A 12,624-nucleotide genomic window follows, 5' to 3' on the forward strand; every position below is an offset into this window, starting at 1 on the left:
AACAAACACACACAGACAAAGGACAGACACATATCCCAGCATGCTTACAGCATGTATGATGTCAACTATCCACAAAGGCTCAGCATTGATTCAAACTTTGGATCCAATCATTCAAGACTGCTCATAACAGAGATAAATCAACTACCAGCCCAAAGGAAGAAAATGTGAAGCAGAAGAGAATTTAAAGATTATAGAAAACACAGTTGGTTAAAGGAATCAATGTCAGCCTTGTGGAGAGAAGAAAGCCAGATGCTACAATAATCTATTAGGTTCATTATCAGATAATAATTAATCATTATCATGTTCTCAAAACACAATAACAGAAAGAAAAAGAGACCTACAATCAACCAAACACATCTGAACAAATGAGAAAGAACAGACGAGGATCTATCCAACCAACCCCAGCTAAACCAACTTCAGAAATTAGACACCAAAGACCCTCCTTCATCTCAACATGAGTTGCACTAAGGAATCTACTCAAGCCATAAATTCCAGTGTCAGTGCGCATGTGTTTAAATGCATGTGAGTGTATGTAAGAGTGTGTGTTTTAGAGGAAGGAAGGAGCAGGGCGGACTCAGTCCGGGTGAGTAAAGTTAGTACACATGAATGTAAGCAAGGGAAGCTCATTTGCATTATTGTTGGGGGTTAATGGGGCTTTACCCGTGCCAGCGCCTCCTCCACTGTGATCATCTTCTCTTTCACCATCATCATCAGCTGGATCCGTTCCTCATCGCTCATAGTGATCTCACTGGCCACATAGCCAATGTCCTCACCTGCAGGGAGGTCAAAGGTGAGTAACAAGAACAAGGGACAGTCCCTCCAGGGCAAGTCAGTTCATTCAGCAACCATCATATTGATCATCTGTTTGTCAAGATCAAGTTTCAACAACATTTCAAATCAGCAATCATATCAGATAACCGTGCCACCATAAATTCATAAGTTAATTTTTCATAGGCAAATTCTAGTTCTCATTCTAGAGTAAACAAATACTAACAAAAACCAAACAGACTTTTTAAGTGATCGAGGGAACTACAGCTGCCATATTTAGCGTTATTTCTTCTTCCATTTATATTTGTGAGTGGGCTGTCTCCCCTCCTTTACAGTGCCTCTGAACAATAAAAACAAGTGAGGAAAATAGTTATGAAGGAAGGGAATATGAGAAAATAGAGTGAGTTTGTTTTTATTACCTTTTGCCGTTTGCCTTGTGACCCCTTTCTGCGACTTTCGGAAGTTCTGCCAGAAGGATTTGTTTTTCTTCTTGTTGTCCCATTTTCCTGTATGTGAAAATAGGAGAAATCCATCAGGACCATCAAACTCATGACTATTTGTACAACTCTGAAATACCTAAATATAATGCTTTACAAAAATACATTTACTCCACATCTTTTATCTAGCATCTATGTGTCTGCCCATCTACAAACCACCAAAGGTTCATCATAATAACGGTTGAATAGTTTTCATAATGAGAAACAAACCTGATCCATCCTCAGAGCTGGATTTGTGCAGAGGAATTCTGATGAAAAATAAACAAAAAATACAAGAATTAAGACATGACTTCAACATCTCATTACTAAACATTACTTATATCAGCTATGCCCTTATCTACTGGATTTGTAGAGTGATTAATACAGCCAGACGAGGGCAGTGTGGAGCTGTTCACAGAGCACATGTCAGGCTCCTGAGGCTCACAGGGCACAGATGAGACGCTCCTCAGATGCAGCCAAACGAGACGAGGAAGACAGAAAGTGAGAGGGAGAAAAAGGGAACGAGAGCCACCACAGGACAGACACTGCCTGTTTATATTTCCACTTCGCTCCTCTGGGGCACGGTGCCCTTGGAAAATAACAAAATAACATAAATCTAACACAAACAGACCAGCACTCCTTTATGGAGTCGATGGATAAACGTACAGCACTCAGATTCCACAGATATCATATTGATAATGACAGAACATATTTGGTCTATTTAGACCATTTGGGTATTTGCACACAGTGATCGTGTTTTTTGTTGGCGGAGCCGTCCTGGTGGCAGAAAATGACAGTTCTGCCGTTACATTAAATGACAGCAACAGAATAAAAAAGGTAATTTCGAGTTTATATCACAATCTACAATTGTGACTTTATATCTGACAATTATGAAAAAAGAAATCAGAATTGCGAGATATAAACTCTGTGTTCTGTCTTTCTTCCTCAGAATTTGTTCCTGTTCCTCTGAGTTTATATCCAGCAATTCTGACTTCTTTCCCTCAGAATTGTGATGTAAGCTCACGATTGCGGGAAAAAGACAGAATTGTGAGATAAAAATGCTGTGTGTTTAAATGTTATCTATGTAAAATGTTATAGGTTTGAATATTAGAGACAGTGCTGGGTAGATTCTTTTTTTAGAAAGGACATTTTTAAAGACAAAATTAGGAGAATTAGGGAGAATCATTGAATTATAGATAATTTACTGCCATTTTGTGAAAATCAAGTAATCATGTAATAAATAAAAAAGTAACTGTAGTTTGATTACTTCATGTGATGGCAATATATCTTTACTGTCCCTTTTTATCAATTTTGCTGAAGAAATAAAACTTTTGATATATTTTGTCCTTGCTGAATATAAGTATAAAAGTCCTTCTTTTTCATAAATAAATACATTAAAAAAACACACTTTTTATTGATAGTATATATATATATATTTCTAAGCATGTTTGTAGAAAAAAAGTCGGAAAATTATAGCCTAACAAAATTATTACTATTTTCATATAGAACACCTGGACATACCATCCTGATTTTGGAAAATATCCAGCGTTTACATTCCCATTAGCCACGTGACAGACTGTCAACAGAACCCGAAACACAGAGGCAGAAGAAAACAAATCTCAAAAGTGTTTGTTCTGCAGACGAGAACATGAACGCAAGTATGCAAGTATGCAAGTGTGTGCGTTGTGGTTTTCTCATCCGAGTGGATTCTTGCTCATCCTTGGGTTAAGAAAACAAACTCAACCTAGTCTGCACTAAAGTAAACAGTGAAAGTCATAAGCATGTGCACCTCTGCGCTCCAGTCTGGTTTTCTCCACAGGAAGACAGTGTTTTTGCCAGTCACTTGTGCTTAAATCATCACGGGTGCACGCGTGTCTGCGTTTCATCTGTTCTCCATGTGTCCCAAATACATCAATGACATCCTCGCTGTGAAAATCTTGTTGAAAACAGATTTCTGCATATTTCAGGACGTCCATTGCACTCTGACCAAATGAATACGTCAGCAGTGATCTTTTACCCAAGTGACACAGGAGGCCTCCCTGAATTATCATATCATTATGCTGCCATGGAAGCACAAACTTTCTCTGTTTAACCTCTCATTCACCCCTCACGGAATCCAAAGGGAGTCTCCTGCTTATATGCTAACTGCATCCCATGCTAAAAGGCCCTATTGAAGAGCAGCTCAGTAAATTAGGCTCCATTCAGGATTTCTGCTATTGACAGTTGTATGTGTGCTAGTACTGTGTGACCAGAATACAATAAAAGCGTGTTACAGTCCGTCAGTTAGGTTCTTTCTTTTCACAGAGTGCCTTGTGTCTTTACTAGTGTGTGTCTAGCAGAATATAAGCCCTCCGAGCTGCATTCCTTCACTGCGAGTAACTGTCATGTTCACTAACTCTGAAACAGAGTAATCCCTGGCTTGCTGAGATTGTTATTCAGAGAATGTGATGAAAGAACATTTCACACAGAAATATTTGCACTCTACTTTCTCAATTTTAATATGCGGCATGTCTGGGATTGACAACCATATTTACTACCCGTATTGACTCAAATTAACAGGTTTGGACTGAATAACGTCTGTATGAAAAGGTAACCAAAGTCAATAACTACGCCTGAGGATTGTATTCTGCTGGTGTGAATGTGGCCATCTTTTTTCAAGTGTTTGCATGATCGGAAATGATCAGAAAATGGCCTTCCAGAGTATGAGATCAGTCATATTACTGTGCCAACATGTCATCACTATTAACTTAAGAGGAACATCATGTTGTTCTCATCAGTAATGTATCACTACAGTGATGCATGTTCACTGCTCTTTCAAAGCTAGGAGTGGGCTAACTTCCTTTTTCCTCTCGTTAAACTGCTGATGAAGAAGGAACACTTCTATCCCAGGGTGCACCTGGTGTCCTGCGATTGGTTGGTTTGCTTCCTTACACCTGGCGTTGGAGTTCAATGCACGTATATGATCAAGCACAAAAACGCATACAAAGATCGCAAAGGAAATGTCTAGGAAATGACCTTCACTAGAGGTCATGGTAAATGGGGCTTGAGGGATTTCCTTAAAGCCACACACACACACACACACACACACACACTATTCTATTATGTTTCTATCACCTAATTATGTGGGGAAATAATTCAGTAAAAACCAATTAAAATCTACTTACAGCTATTACGAATACTTAATTTAAACAGATGTACACTAACGTTCAAATGTTTAGGGTTGGCAACACCTCTGCTCACCAAGGCTGCATTTATTTGATTAAAAAATACAGTAAATATTGCGAAATTATTTAATTTTAAATTATAATTTATTCAAGTGACGGCGAAGCTGAATTTTCTACTTCAGTTTTGTGTCACTTCAGAAATCATTTTAATATGCTGATTTGGTGCTCAAGAAACATTTCTGATCTATTTTGACTAGATCTGTGCTGAACAGAAGTTGTGCCGCCTAATAATTTCGTAGTAACGGTGATACTTTTTTCAGGACTCTTTGAAGAACTGACGGTTCAAAAGAACAGCATTTATTTTAAATAGAAATCTTTTGAACATTACAAATGGCATTACTGTCACTGGTCATAAACTTAATGCATCCTTGCTGAATAAAAGTATTAATTTCTTTTTAAAAAAAGAAGACTTTTTTTCAACTTTTGAACGGTAGTGTGTATTAGGAGGAAGACTAAACTAACACATGCACATGTCTCTGACTGTCATCAGGTTCTTTCTGGAGGCCAAGGCTGCTTCCTTCTAATCATACAGACAGGAAATCGGGGTAATCTGCCAACTACTCTTTTGTTGGGAATGGGAATGGCATTGCGCTGATAATACCACAGACAACTCTTCTGAAGAGTAGGATAAAATCATACTGAGATTATTATGACAAATATCATTATGATAATGATTTGAACTGCGACATGACAAACATCTAACATGTTACTTCTGCTTAGACACAAAGACTGAAAGAATAAATAGCCATAAAAGCTCTCACAGAATACTATATACCACTATAAACGGAAATAGAGGATCTTTTCTTCTGAAAAATGTTTTCTTTCAATTCAAATGATATTTTAAAAATGAAAATTGCATGGATGAATTGTTCACAATAAGATCTCTAATATGCATTTAGAAAATAGGTAGGATGAATTTTAATTTCATGCCTTTAAACGGATAACTTTCTTCCGTGGAACATAAAAAATTTTTTTTGAGAAACGTATCAAGTGTTTTTTTGTTTTGTTTTTCATTCAATAAGTCAATGGGCTCCAGTGTTGTTTGGTTCCCAATGTACTTCAAAATATATTTTGTGTTCCACATAAGAAAGAAATCATACAGGTTTGGAACGACATGTGAGTGAGAAAATTATGACAATTAACATTTTTGGTTGATCCAAGTTGACCATTCAAACAGGTCAGAAAATGTTACTTATTTTTGCACAGAGTTAAGTCATATGCAACTATAAAAGTGAACAAGTTTAAAAAAAGTTGCTTTTGTCAATCAAAGTTAGTGTCACAACATCACAAAGCAGAGTACCAGTCAAACCCAGCAACATGTGTGTAGGACCACAGAGACGTATAATTGATGAAAGATGTGTCAGCTCCATATGGTTTAGATTCATCTAAGCATACTACTACACTCCAGAGAGTGTGGATGACGGAGGTAGAATTAAATCTTTCCCATGGCACGTGGACTGCTCATCCCCAAAGAAACAGACCATCAACAGGAAAGATTCATGGAGACACAACCCTGTTTGTGCACTGACATCATTCATTTAAAATCAATTCATTTCCACAAAAACACTAGCACTTTCAACATTTCGAGAGTCGCTATATGACTAAAATCACAGAGTCTCACTTCACTTAAGTCTGAATTTCTGTCGGTCTTCCTCTCTCTATAATCAGCGAGTTTCATCTTAAACATCTAAGAACAATAGACGGAAGGAAGGAAGCCTGGAAGCACCAAGATGTGAAGAAGTAAAACGGAGGAATTCACACCCATTCAAACACACACACTTACACTCAGGGGTAAATGGGGGTGGAGAGCAGACCTGACGTGTGTGTGATCATATATCCAAGAGGTCAGCAGTCATATACGGTTTAGATATTGAAAACTACCATGGGCCTGATTCATTAGTTTCGTTCACATTTGTAAAAACCAGCAACTAAACATAACTGAGCGCACCGAGTTGCAGCTAGTTGAAATTTTCTTACTTTCTCTCAGCCTCTGGAGTAGACACCTCACTGCTGAATCCAAACGACTCCTGTGGATAAAGACAACACTGCGGTTAATTACTGACACACACACACACACACACACACATACTTTAATCACTGATGATAAACAAATCAGAGTCATTTGAGCATGCAGTCAGCTGATTTATCACTGAGGGGTTGTGCGTTATAGTGATGGCTGCAGGTGTGCGAAGGTCTGAAAGCAGATATGCACCGCATTGTGGGTCGACTGACCTGGATGTCTGAACTAAGCTCTGAAGAGTTGATGCTGGTGTCTGCTTTTTCCTGGAAAACACACACAAAAAAGGAGGGGGGTTAGGAACAAGGAACACATACTGCCAATAATAAAGGGCCACACGGCCATATGCCAGGAGCTTGCTTGTCATAAAGAAAGACACACCCACTGCCTCCTGCACACACACATCACCTGAGGTGCACCGAACTCGCCAGTCCTGTGCAGCTGCACAAATCAACATGTGGACTGAGCCAAACCTACTGGAAATACAGCATTCAATGAACCCTGTTACAAACCAACAAGCCTCAATCAACACCTTACCATTATACAAAAATAATCAGAGGACTGCAAAGCACTTATATGCATCTTATCTTTTCATAAAGATCTCCTTTGGTCACATTTGTTCTCTACATTTGATCTAGGTTTAAGTGTTTTTTCCCCTTTATACACGCCAAAATAAATAAATACATTCTTGTTCAAAATTTTACATTGTTGTGAAAGATGTGTAATTACTGTAGATAAATACACTTGACCTAGGATAATAAATTTAATAAACATAAATAATCTCAGTCAGTGATATATTTAACGTTTAATATTTAATATATTTGATAATATTATATTTAATGTGATATAGAACTGACTTTAATGTGATATTTTGGTTGAGATTTTTTGACCACTTATGTTCTCTAAACCAAGTTATTTCTCTTTTATAAAAAAAATTATAATAATTTTAACAGTTGTCAAATTATGTAATTAGATAAATAAACAGGATCTTGGATAAAAAAAGAAAAAAAGTATGCCGTCAACTGTGTCAAGTTCAAATAAATATTTTTAGAGGGGTAACAAGCCTGTAAATCAAGAAAAACGTGCACTCCACATGCAACCTCATTGTGTAGGAATCTTGCCACCCCGGGATGTTTGCTTGCTTTTTTACTGGCCACAGTCTTTGAAGCTACAGGCCTGGTAAGTGCCCTGGCACAATGGCATAATCGAGCAGAGGTTAAGCTCGTCTTTTTTTCTTTTTTTTTAACAACCCTGAATTATTGTATAGCTTATAAGCCACACTATAACTATCAGTGCAGGCTGATGTGAACTAAGGGAAAATCTATTGTGCTTCCAGTATATACTCTTTATCACTGCTTACTCGTTCACAATGCTCACTTCTCAAATCCAAGACTTCTTCTCATGCCCTGACCTGTGAAAGCGTGTGCATCAGCAGTTTAAAAAAAAAAGTTCCTAACAGCTCCAGGGTTTCTGTAAAATGAACTGTGTCGTGCTCAATTTGGAGATTCCTCGTTTAGTCATTAATAAACTTGACTTTTAGTATATCAGGATCATATCATAAAATAAAAATTAGCATGGGAGTATCAGAAAAGGTTGCTGAATATAGTTAACATAGCATTATGGTAGTTTGGATGGAAGAGGCCCTCTAACACAACCACCTGGATCTGATCACAAATGGCCTAAGGCTTACTGTCTGTGTTTGTGGATGGTGGACAGCACTTTGGAAAATTTGTGTCCAGACTCTCAGTTATCACAGTAGTAATCTTCAAGCCTCTTTTCCTGCAAGTGAAGCACTTTCTTCAGAGAGAAGCACTGTTTTAGGCCAGGAAGGCTGTTTGTGTGTGTTTTGTCTCTATGCCACTCCATCCGTCTGCTTTAGCGCTCAGTGGTGTGTTGGTAAAGTCCGGAAGTTTCTTAAGTAGTAAATCAGACTTTGTGCTGTAAAAGTGGACACATCCAGAAAAAAAGAAGAATTCACTCACTCAAACACACAGTGGTCAGGTTGAAGTTATTCCTATATAAACACACACACACACACACACACACACACACACACGTCTGTGTTATGTATCATCAGCAGCATGGCATCACCAACTGCCCCATACCCACTGGGCACATGCTTACATTGGCACACACTGAATCATGTGTACACACTGCTGCTGCCCGTGTCATCCAAAACACATATCCACACAACACGACACACAAAGAGATGCTCTGTGTCTGTGTGCACTCACTGACACAGTACTAAAACACAGCCTTCACAACAGCAGGCATAAAAGCACAGTTCTACACTAGACAGACACTGTACCTCTTGACATAGTTTAGTTCAATGTGTGTCAATGTTTATACCACTATATATGGTATACGTCTAAGTGTAGAGCTAAAAGACAATCACTTAACGACTGGCTATATAAAGTAAGTTGTGAGGCACAGCAGCTGGTGGTTGATAAGTGACTGTGTGTGCCTGTGATTGTCTAGGCATGACTGGATTTGACCTTGTGCACACTGAAGATGAATTTGATTTAATAGGCAGCACACTGTCACTACTGTATACACTCACACCCATATACAGATCAGTGCACGCTCACACAAACACATGTAGTTATGAGATGTTGAAGCATAATAATGCAGCCACTGCCTAAACCAAAAAATTATTTGACAGTAAAAAAGTTTTGCTGTTCTTTTGCCGGGCTGCACACTTTGTCCAAAAAGTTTGAGATTATACATCCATAAAACTATACAATAATAATATATTTTTTTATAATTTTGTTATTATTATTTAAAAATTATATTTATAAATTATTATTATTATTATTATTCTTATACTATACACATTTTTTTAATAAAAATGAGATTTCACTGAAAAAAAAAAAAAAAAAAAAAGTGTTTAAAGGGGACCTATTATACCCCTTTTCACAAAATGTAAAATAAGTCTCTGATGTCCCCAGAGTGTGTATGTGAACTTTTAGCTCAAAATACCCAACAGATGTTTTAATGCTCAGAAAAACGTGCTGTTTTAGTGTGTGCCCTTTAAATGCAAATAAGCTGCTGCTGCACGGCACAGGGGGCGGAGCTTCATGAGCTCGCGGAATCTCATGTCTCATCTCACGGAATGATGATAATATCAGAAACTCTCAGTAACGGTGTTCATTTCGACCCGGAGTCGGACAATAATGCCTACAGAGTCAGAGTGCTGTATGGAGATGGAACAGGTATAGTTTAGTTTAATTACGGTTATAACGTATTTGTCATCTTGTATGTATCCACTATTAATAGCCTACAAGTCCAAATGATGATCAAAAATATACCGATGAGTTTAATAAAGTTTATTGTACATCACACAAAAGATGAAGCGTCAGTTTTACTCCAGAAAATCACCGTAAGAGCTGAGTAAACAGTATAAGAAGTGCGTAAGTACATAAACTAATTTCGGTAGAGTTGAGGGAGCCTTTTCTTTGAAAACAAAATGTTTCCATCTCGTCTTCAGCGGCTGCCTCAGATTTCGGGGGTAAATAGAGAGAGCTATGTGTATTAATACATCCAGCCACACAACACCTACAACGCTTGGGACACATTCTCGTCAGTGCAGCAATGGCGGATGTGTACAACTCGCTGTGAACTCGATCAGGGCGGGTCTATGTTAAAACGGCAGTGTCTGTCAACACTCGTGGGCGGGGCCTGTGGCTTTAGTGACGTCACTAAAGCCGCATTCTGAAAACAGGTCGTTGGGAGACACTGCTGATGATTTATGGGGATTAATAAAAAAGGAGTGAGTGGATTTTATCACTATTGGGTGGTTGTGTACACACACTGCCAACACACATGTATGTCCAAACAGCATGCAAAAGTGAATTTTGCATAATAGGTCTCCTTTAAGAAAAACAATAGAAAAGAATTATAACTATTGAGCATGGAACAGCATTTGCTGCAGTCTGATCAGAGACACTGAAAATACCAGATATGAACTGCTCAAGAGTACAAAAAAATAAATAAAATAATAATATCGTACTTCATTCTAAAACATGCAGCACTTTAAAAAAAAGAAAAGAAACCTCAGCCTTTGCAATTAAAAAAAAAATCACAATAAGGTACATTAATAAGGTAGTTGCCCATGTATGCAGGCAGGTCGATCACTAGGTTTTGGAACAGCTATTTGTCAGAGAACGAGATATAGACAGACAGAGATGTGGCAGGCTGGCTGGCACAGAAGCATTGGGGGATATAAACAAACCAAAGGAGGCTAATGAGGTGTTGTACACACATTCATACAGAGTCTCTGTGTGCAGGGCAGGACACACACAGTCAGGCTGGCAGCGAAAAGGCCTGTGTGGTCAGCTCATGGGGAAAGCCTTGGCTCTTATTGCCCAATCAGGTTGAGCAGCAGGTAGAGAAAGTTTCCTTGTAGAACCAGACCAACCATTCCTACTGCTGTAACACAAACAAAACTCACAGTGTGTGAAGCTTTGTGGGGACAATATTCCATCATTCCAGCTTACGTGGTTTCTACCTGGAAATACCAGTCGTGGGGAGGGAAAAAAACACTTTTAAAACAGGTTAGTGTAGTCTGTGTCGAGAAAGAATTGGGCAACAGAGAGCTCCATATCTTTGCACATCACCTGGCGTTAGGTGTGCGTGCGTGTACATGGGTTCCCCCTAAAACAAAGGTTCACTTCCATAACATGATCTACTTTCAGACCAACAGGAATTAAATCAAATTGCCACAACATGCCTTTGAGTAAGCCACACGCAAGTCTGAGCCTGAGAAAGAGAGGGGGACAGAAAAGCTAAAAATCATTAAAACAAAGGGTGTGTGTCAGAGTCTTAATTGAAATGAGTCATAAGAGCAATTACGAAATTAGCTTGTTGAAGTAGAACTCCCCCAAACCTTATCAAGCTCAAGCTACTTGCGTGTGAAGTGTTGTGCAGTAACCTGAAGTAGCAACGCTTCTAAGTTAACAAGTTTTTAGTAGCATGACAGCAGCTCAGTTTGCGTTTTGATCGATGAGATTGTTAAAATGCAATATTTTGAAATATTATTTAAAATAACCGTTTTCTAGTTTAACATATTTTAAAACGTTATTTATTCCTGTCAAGGCAAAGCTGAATTTTCAGCAGCCATTACTTCAGTCTTCAGTGTCACATGATCCTTCAGAAATAGTTCTAATATTCTGATTTGCAGCTCAAGAAACATTTCTTAATATCAATGTTGCAAACAGTTGCGCTGCTTAATATTTTTGTGAAAACCATGATAGATTTGTAGGATTCTTTTATGAATAGAAAGTTGAAAATAACAGCATTTATGTAGAAGTCTTTACTTTGACGTTTGATCAATTTATTGTGTCTTTGCTGAATAAAAAGTACTGATCTCAAACGTTCTGAATAGTGTATATGCAAATTATATAGATAATAATATTAGTAAATATTATATATAAATACATTAATTATAAATACATTTAAAAAAGCCTGATAGCTTCAGTATAATTAGGCCATTTTTGTTTTTAGCTGGTAGTGTAACTTAACTGTTGCATGATTTATTACTCATATTAATGGTTAATATTGTCTACCAAGAGAAACATTCAGCCTGATGTTTTCTGTTTTTATTCCTTCACAACTGATGCTCAAGCTGAGACCCAATAAAACACACTGCTTTCCACAGCACAGTTGTGTGGCTAATAGAGACTCTGTCTGGCAAGTGTCTCTGTAGGAATGGCTAAAAAGAAACATGGCGCAATTGCAGCATGGTTACTTTGTTCTATGTAAAATGGGGGTTTATCCATTCAACACATTCAGTAGGGGATGTTTTCTTAACTCATTGTTATCAGGGTAGCTCTTATAAAAGCAGAGAGAGATAGAGGAAGAGTGCTGAGCAAATGTGGAAGCCCAAAACGACCCAGTCAGCTCTGTTGAGATATCTGAGGAAACGAAACCGATATCAAACCTCAAATTGAACTTGGGAATGTCTAGGGCATTTGAGAATGCCTCAAACTAAACCAGAGAAAAGAAACAGAGAAGAGAAAGTAACAGACAGCTTCAAATAGCATATGGACTTCACCTCTGTCAGAGAGGAAGAGGATGGCAGTGAAGGGGAAACCATGGGCCTCATTTGATGCCGTTCAGGATAATAGTCCTTCACTGTGGA

The 12,624-nt window shown here is 38.1% G+C and overlaps 1 protein-coding gene across 11 annotated transcripts in view; it reads right to left on the reverse strand.

Annotated features, from left to right (window-relative positions):
• The window catches only part of sash1a (SAM and SH3 domain containing 1a), a 234,059-nt gene that overhangs the window by 19,386 nt on the left and 202,049 nt on the right, over positions 1–12,624 (reverse strand). For all 11 annotated transcript variants that reach the window (XM_084431974.1, XM_084431975.1, XM_084431973.1 and 8 more), the window contains 5 exons: positions 6,701–6,751; positions 6,446–6,495; positions 1,476–1,513; positions 1,188–1,274; positions 661–773 (listed from right to left, as the gene is read on the reverse strand). In XM_084431974.1, coding sequence (XP_084288100.1) covers positions 661–773; positions 1,188–1,274; positions 1,476–1,513; positions 6,446–6,495; positions 6,701–6,751 — 339 coding nt within the window. The remainder of the gene's footprint in view (positions 1–660; positions 774–1,187; positions 1,275–1,475; positions 1,514–6,445; positions 6,496–6,700; positions 6,752–12,624) is intronic.

The sequence above is a fragment of the Rutilus rutilus genome (genome assembly GCF_951802725.1).
Source record: "Rutilus rutilus genome assembly, chromosome: 15".
Taxonomy (NCBI): Eukaryota; Metazoa; Chordata; class Actinopteri; order Cypriniformes; family Leuciscidae; genus Rutilus; species Rutilus rutilus.